Below are 7,957 nucleotides of genomic sequence, written 5' to 3' on the forward strand. Positions count from 1 at the left end.
AGTACATGTTGAATACAGGACGTGAACATACTGTATGTATTAGCAAACGAACAGGGGGGTAAGATTACATAAGATGGGGGGGGTAGGATTAATTAAGATCTGCTTCTTCCTACTCCTTTTCAGACATGTGGAATTGTGAATTGTAACAAAGTATTCCAATGTAACCCGTATGCATGTTTGAAATAAATTCAACCATACCATACCATAGCACATCATACATTTGGACACTCAGCATATAAAATTACTTAATTTTATTTGCATTCAAAAGTAAAATAAAGTAGCCAAATAATTGATCACTCACCTTAATAAGCACAACAAGTGAGAGGGCCTGCAGAAACACCAGCTGCAGTGTGAGATAGCAACACTGAGCTTTGGAAAGATGGAGCGTGAAGGAGGAAATGCACCATGTGACCATTCCTGCATGAAAAGGGCCGTACTGTGGACAGTAGTACAGTGGTGCCTTGGTTAGCGTCATTAATCCAATCCAGAAGGTTCGACTCAAACCAAAACGGACATCTAACCAAGGCACGTTTCCCCATACAAAATAATGTAAATCAGGATAATCCGTAATCCGTTTCACACACCTTTTATTTATTGAATAATTTGTTAGACATGGAGAAAGGGATGCAAAAATAATTGCAAATGACAACTGAATTTAAAGGGACAGTTTGGATTTTTTGACATGAAGTTGCATGACATCCCCATCAACGCCAATCACAATATATTTCATATAATGTAAATAAATCAGAAGTACATTAAATCATATATGACATAAATTAAAATGATAATAAGTTTGAAATATGCATATAAAACAAGCCACTCCCTACTCATTTGACCAATAGCCGTGGGACCAGTGTGGGCAAAACCACCAATCCAGCGTAAGAGTGATGCCCAAGGTGTGAGACGTCAATGCTCCCTTGGAGGGCAACCAGGGTGATTATTCTCCACGGCAAATGACCCCCATGGAGCCCAAAGTGTGATAGTTACATACCTCTGCCAGGAGCCCCTAAGAGTGTGCATACACAGGCATTCGCAGGCTCCCACATTACAGAACCAATAGCCTGAATAGCCCTGCTTACGCCTGAATATCTGAGAAGTATGTGGATGGATGGAGGCCAGATAGTGCATAAGCATAATGTGTTTATTGTCGTACAACGCAGCCAATTCATGTGCAAAATAAGATACGTAAGGCTTGGAAAACAACGGCTTTAGCATTAGCTTAGCTTTCACATAGGCTGACAATAACAGGAAGAATGGGCCTACGAAATTAGAATTATTATTTTTACATTTGCATCAAATTGTTTATTTTCTAGGGAGTTCCTCATAGAAACGTTCCTCGAATGAAAATATATAAAGCTTTGCTCTGGATTAAACACACATACACACAAAATGGAGCCCCTTAGGAAACTAGCATATGAATATACAGTACAAACTGGCTGGCTTAGTTGATATTTGCATGCGTAAAGTTGACACATGTGGAAAGCTTACGTATGAAAATAGTCACAGTTGGATAAAAACAAGCTCTACTGTAGTACTTGAACAAAAACAGGTGTAACAAATACTACGCTGTTGTATTTATAAGGGTGATGGTCAGAGTTCTTACAAACACCCGGAGTGCTCGTGCTCCTCTTTACTGTTGTAGCTTTTATCCAGCACCGATGCCATGGCCACCACCTCAAAACAGCGCTCCACTTCAGGCTCAGGCGGCAGACAGTCATACCCTTTGCCCACCGAGTTGACGCGCTTGCGATTGCGGGCGCCGGGCTGGTACAGCTGCATGGCCGGACGGTCCTAACAAGAGGGCAACAAGAGGGAAGGTCACGACCAAACCGAAGCCCAGGTTACACCGAGTGATTTGGTTCAATTCAGTTCAACACAGTATGCATTTGAACTAACTGACTAACTAACTGCCCATTTCCAGCAAGTGGTTTGGTTCAGTTCTGTACCACATTCTAACAAACAACAGCCCCATTTCCACTCACTTCAGTATAGTACACGTTGTTACATTGTTTGGCATTTCTATTGTTAAGTATTTGCCATTAACCACTGCTCCAACTGCTGGTTCCAGTGAGGTCACTGCCCCAAATGCAAGTGAAGTGTAACAGCAAAACGTGAAAATAGATACCTCCACCCGCACCTTTATTCAGACATGCACCAACTTGCTACCCAGTAACAGCCCCCGTTTCCACCAGGGAGGGCAACAAATTTAAGAGGAAAAGTACAAACATGACGTCCCTCTCATGCTCACCTTCTGGCTCACCTTGTTTCGGAGGCGCTCCTTCCTGTTTCCCGGATCGTCCCTGTCCTCTTTCATCTGCTTGTCGCCACCATCGGGGCAGAAGGTGTAGATGTGGTGATGGCCCTCCTTCTTGGCGCGGTCCTGACAGTAGCCCTTGCCCCACTTGGTCTCGTCTTTGCGCCGCGGGAACTTGTCAAAGTCGTAGTGGTGCCGTTGGCGTTTCCTCTCCTCGTCTTTACCGCGGTGATCCTTGTCTCGCTGCCGGCGGCACTGCTGCTGCTGCTGCTGCTGCTCCTTGTCACTCTCAGCCTGACTTCTAGTGGCCGCGGAAGACATTGCAATTGTTGTTTTTCTCAAATTAGATCATCTAAATTGTCCATAGGTATGAATGTGAGTGTGAATGGTTGTTTGTCTATATGTGCCCTGCCACTGGCTGGCCACCAGTCCAGGGTGTACCCCGCCTCTCGTCCGAAGTCAGCTGGGATAGAATCCAGCATGCCCCCACGACCCTAATTAGCATAGGCGGCATAGAAAATGGATGGATGGATGGAATTAATCCCTTTCTGTACCAAACTGTGGCCATTGTAAAACATTTATTAATCTGAAGGTAATTTTTAAAAGAACCTTTTAACACTTTTAACTGACGTAAGTGTAAAAAGTATAAAAAGAGGTTCGTGGCTGTATAAAACAAAATAAAAGTAAACAATAATAATGCTAATTCTGTAACTTTCTTAGCACTCATACTAGTTTAAAAGTAAGTTAAGCACTGTATAGTAAGTGTAGTAAAACCATTCTTTCAATTATTGATGCCATACTGTAATTTGATTGATTAAATTAAATGTAATTCCATCCGCCCATCCATTTTCTATACCACTTGTCCTGATTAGTGTCACGGGTAGGCTGGAGCCTATCCCAGCTGACTTTGGATGAGAGGCAAAAATTGTATTAATTCATTATTATTATCAAATTCATTAAAAACATAATGTATTAGTTAATGTATAAGTTACTATTATTGTCATTATTTTCATTATTAATAGGAGTATTAATATTGTGTTGAGCAGCCAAGCCAAGGTTTGCAGATGTCTACATTGTACAATCAGTTAAATTTCTGTATTTCTGGTTCTATGGTTATCATCGCACTTTTCCTATTTGCCATCTGTAGTGCCCTTATATGGTGGCATCACACATAAAAAATATTTGACCAAGCTTACTTTTCCTTGGGGTCCTTTAACTTCATCTGTCCATTTGATTTGTCCCATTTTCCTCTGTCTGTCTCATCGCTCTTGTCCTTCATGCGGTCCGAGTCGGCATCGTCATCCCGGTCACTCTTCTTCAGGAGCTGTAATTCCACCATTAAACCCCCCAGTCACAGGACACACTGCACGTAATAGACCACTTCTACCTTAATTTTGATGTCTTTGTCCGACAGTTTCTTCTGTTTCTCCGCCTCTTTGCGTTTGCGCCTCTCCTCCTCACGCCGCTTGCGCTTCTCCTCCTCCCGTTGGCGCTTCTTCTCAAATTCCCGTCGACGGCGCTCCTCTCGCTTCTCCTCTCGTATTCTCTGATTGTTGTGATTTTTAAAAATTATCACCACAAACAACTAACATTTGTATGTTTTTGTTGATGTGTCTTACCTGTTTCTCCATTTTCTTGTTTTTGATGTACTCGAGCAGGGGTGTTGTCCTTTTGGCTGAAGCAAAATATTAGGGACAGCTCTTAGTAGGATGCAGCTAAATTACTACCTCAATATAACCTAACGTTATTACCGTAAATGCGCTCATTAACAAGGGGTTAATTGGAAGCAAGCGATAATTACAGAGGCTTAAGTTTGAAAAATGCAAACTTAACTTTAATAATGGTGTGGAGTGCAGGAGAAAGTGTAAAAAAAATTGCTCTCTTTGCACACACGGTCAATTCCTAACAAGTATATTGCACACGCTTCATGAGTTCATCAGCTGAGTCGCAACATTTTACAGCACATGCAGAGGTAAATCACGTTGCTCATGATACTTCAAATGCAGCTACTGCCATCTCATTTTTTTTTAAACTACACTGGGAGGTTGCCTACAGCCAAAGCTGTTTAGCAAATGTTATGTGACGTTGCATTCATTAGAGACCCTGGTGGTTATTTGCTTTTGTAAAAAAAAAAAAAAAAAAACACCTGGTGACTATAGGAGACTTGATGGCAAGGGTGTCAAACTCATTTTCATTGAGGGCCACATCGCAGTTATGGCTGCACTCAGAGGGCCGCTTGTAACTGTCAGTACAGTATATACAGTATATACACATGGCTATAACCTCATAATATTATTACACAATTGCCTATGCATTTCATTACTGTATTTTTACAAATCAATGGATAATTGATAGCTTTGAAATGAGAACTGAAGCGAGATGGTTAAGGGATCAAGCAGACATTCAAGTATTTGTTTTTGTTGACCAAAAATGCTTGGATTATCCTGTTGCATGACCAGACAGTATTAAAGTACAAAAGAACTGCACTCAGTACAATTCAGTACAATTCAGTACAAAATGAAAGAACAAATACATTCACGAGTAAAAAGGTGAAGTGCATAATTGACGCACATTATTCCCAGGTTTTCGAGGGCTACATCTGGCCCCTGGGCCTTGAGTTTGACATATGTGCGATACGGTTAAATGACATTACCTATAAGTTCTTTGGTTTTGGCTTCGATCTCCCCCAACAGGGTCTCGGGGTTGGCCATGGACTTCTCCTCATCACAGGAGTAGTTCTCCAAGAAGCGCTTGTATTCTGGGTCTAAGGGGAAGAATTTACATGAAATGTGTCTGCCTGTTCACATGGGCCACATTAAGGATATCTCATTACCTTCCTCAATACTTCCAGCTTTAGCATCTTTCTTCTTGAGCTTCTTCTTCGAGATCTTCTGGAAGGGGGCAAACTCGACCACAGCAGGGAACTCCTGGCCTGAAAAAACATGACACCGTATTTTATGACGCAGTCAACATCATTTACACCAACACGCATCACCTGCAGAGAGACATGGCATCTGTAAAGCTGAAGTTCACGGAGGAGTTCTAAAGTGCTGCTGTGTGCAAAGGCTGAAAGAAGCTGGTAGAAAAAGAAGATAACACCATCACCTTTGTTGTCGATGAAGACATAGCCATCGAATCTGTCTCGAAATAGAAGGATGTCCTCCGGGTTTTTAAAGTTGATGTAGGCTCTGGAGAACAGGTGGGGGTACAGACTGCGGACACAATAGAGAAAAGGGGTTGATACAGTTAAAAAAAAGGGGGTGTTATTGTACGAATGATGAGAAAAATACCTCTGATCGGCCGGGAAGAACTCAAAGTAGTCGTAGGACGGCAGCGGGCTGAGTTGTTCTTCTAGCTGCTCCTTGGACAGGTGAGGTGGGAGCCTTCGAATGACCACCTGCAACCAGTCAATCAAATATTAGTTTAATGTTAGTAATGTTAGTCTGCATCAACTACAAAAGATCTGAGACACCCAAGGAATGATGAAATACCGCAAATAATGGCCGCACCCATTTTAATTAATCTAAACCCAAATATATGCCTCTCACACGTATTACATGCAATTCAAATTGTACAGTGTATAGGTACTCACAACTACTGAATGATCGTGAAAGATGGTGATGATGATGATGAAATTCATTGTGCTTTATGACGATCATGATGATTATGAAGCATCAACAACAAGCATCAACAACCAATCAGCAGGAAGTACAGATAAAAATGGAGGCGCTCAGCCATTGGCGACATTCAAACCTCACGCCAACATTTTAACATTCTATTTCATCTACAAATAAAGCATCAAAACAGAAATATTTTCTTCACTTACAGCTGTTGGTTTCACTTTGTGCAGCATTGGACGTGTGTGCATGCGGCTTATAACATGCACGGGTGATTTAAAAAAACAACTTCATTTTGTTTTCTGGGCTCCATGTAGAGCACAGGCCACATGTTTGGACACACCTTCTCATTCAATGCGTTTTCTTTAGTTTCATGATTATTTACAATGTAGATTCTCAAAACTATGAATGAACACGTGGAATTATGTACTTAACAAAAAAGTGTGAAATAACTCTAAATATGTCTTATATTTTAGACATAAATGTTATGTCTTTGACAGCGCTGCAAACCCTGGGTGTTCTCTCAATAAACTTCATGACATAGTCACCTGAAATGGTTTTCACTTCACAGGTACACCTTGTCAGGGTTACTTAGTGGAATTTCTTGACTTATTAATGGGGCTGGGACCATGGGGTTGTATTGTGTGTGTCCAAACTTTTGGCCTGTACTGTAAGCGGGCACTTATCTTAAAGACAATTCACACGTCATTATACATCTACTATCTCACTATATGGTAGCATGCAGGGAAGCAGTTGCTGGAGTACCGTGCATGAATTGCAGACACTTTGCAAAAGTCATAATTACTATAGTAGTAGTTTTAGTAGTATTCATTATGCCTGACTTTCTTAAGGGAGGACACTGGCCACTTTAGTAGGCACACCAAGCACATACAGCACATCCAGTACAAGGACTGTATTACAATGATAATAAGGACATGCATTTGTGTCACAGTTAATTATTGTTTGGTGTAGAGTTACTGAGAGATGTTTCTTATATGTTGGGCACCCTGTTTAGCATAAAATGTTGTATCATAACTGGTTACCACTGTGATTAAGTGCATTACTGTTCCTGCTAGAGGTCTTGACTTGGAATGTGAGGATGTACAATGCCTTATAAACTGTCCGTGAAGATAGTTTGTTAAACGCTTCCGTATACGTTCTCAATCACCCACAAAAGTCATTCATGTGCCAATACTGACCAAACCGAAGGATTAAATAAGGTAAATTCGGGTGGAAATAAGACATTTCCATGAGTCTCTGTCCGCGGTCCTGAAAACCTCTCGCCGTCCGCCATGTTTGTTCCAACACGTACTAAACAATAATAGAAGCCTCTGTCGTACCTTCGTAAAAACCTCCTTTTTCTCTTCTTTCTGCTTGGGAATGTTGTCCAGCTCCCCCGAGTTGTCCCTGAACTTGATCTCCACGACACCTTTGTCCTTGGCGGCCGTCATTTGATCTTTTTCAGACCTCATTTCGATCCATTTCTCAAGGTTTTTCCTCGCCTAGCCTGGCAACGTCTGCCTTTGCGGTGTTCTCGTGAGATGGAGCAAATCTCGCGAGGCCAGTTTGCCTTTATAACGAGTTTCGAAAGAGTTGCCTTGTCAAGGGATCGCATTTTAGGAAGAAATTCTAAGTCATTATTAATGTATTAAACCAAGCCCTTATGGCTATTGCAGTCAATAAGTGGATTACTTAAAACATATTTTAATCAATGAGAATGTTGTATAATGCATTTTTTATATTCCATCCATTTATTAAAGTGTACAGTAATTAAAATATTTTCATTGATTTTGTAAAATCTTTGTACAATTTAATATTCAACTTTGCTTTTTTAAACATACAATTATAAAACATTTCCTGTGGGCAATTCCTGGAAGCTGAAAACATCGCAGTTCTTGCATGACCAGCATACTCACAGGACACGTCACCCATTGAGTACCTTGGAATGCTCTGGACCAACGTATACAGTATTTGAGGCAAATGCTGGTCACACCAGATACTCAATGGTTTTCGGACACCCACCCACTGCAGTTAAAAACTGCACATTTTGGAGTGGCCTTTTATTGTGGACAACTTTAGGCACACC

At 41.2% G+C, this 7,957-nt stretch overlaps 1 protein-coding gene across 2 annotated transcripts; it reads right to left on the minus strand.

The window, feature by feature from the left end:
• Positions 1–560: 560 nt before the first annotated feature.
• On the minus strand, positions 561–7,404 carry upf3a (UPF3A regulator of nonsense mediated mRNA decay). Of its 2 annotated transcripts, none has more exons than XM_054787112.1 (10): positions 7,212–7,404; positions 5,545–5,651; positions 5,360–5,466; positions 5,088–5,186; positions 4,908–5,018; positions 3,874–3,929; positions 3,642–3,800; positions 3,451–3,578; positions 2,249–2,555; positions 561–1,791 (listed from the first exon to the last, which is right to left on the minus strand). In XM_054787112.1, the coding sequence occupies exons 1-10, from the start codon at positions 7,341–7,343 to the stop codon at positions 1,600–1,602; spliced, it is 1,398 nt and encodes a 465-aa protein (XP_054643087.1). In that variant the 5' UTR covers positions 7,344–7,404; the 3' UTR covers positions 561–1,599. The 2 variants fall into 2 exon arrangements, with proteins under 2 accessions (XP_054643087.1, XP_054643088.1); XM_054787113.1 differs by having other exon boundaries at positions 562–1,791; positions 2,261–2,555.
• Positions 7,405–7,957: the final 553 nt, after the last annotated feature.

The sequence above is a fragment of the Dunckerocampus dactyliophorus genome, chromosome 9 (assembly GCF_027744805.1).
Source record: "Dunckerocampus dactyliophorus isolate RoL2022-P2 chromosome 9, RoL_Ddac_1.1, whole genome shotgun sequence".
Lineage (NCBI taxonomy): Eukaryota > Metazoa > Chordata > Actinopteri > Syngnathiformes > Syngnathidae > Dunckerocampus > Dunckerocampus dactyliophorus.

Coding starts and splice junctions, on each gene's coding strand:
- upf3a (XM_054787112.1), bottom strand. CDS start 7,343: ATGAGGTCTGAAAAAGATCAAATGACGGCCGCCAAGGACAAAGGTGTC. Junction 5,652..7,211: donor AAAAGGAGGTTTTTACGAAG/GTACGACAGAGG, acceptor GACTGGTTGCAG/GTGGTCATTCGAAGGCTCCC. Junction 3,930..4,907: donor CAAAACCAAAGAACTTATAG/GTAATGTCATTT, acceptor ATTTTGCTTCAG/CCAAAAGGACAACACCCCTG.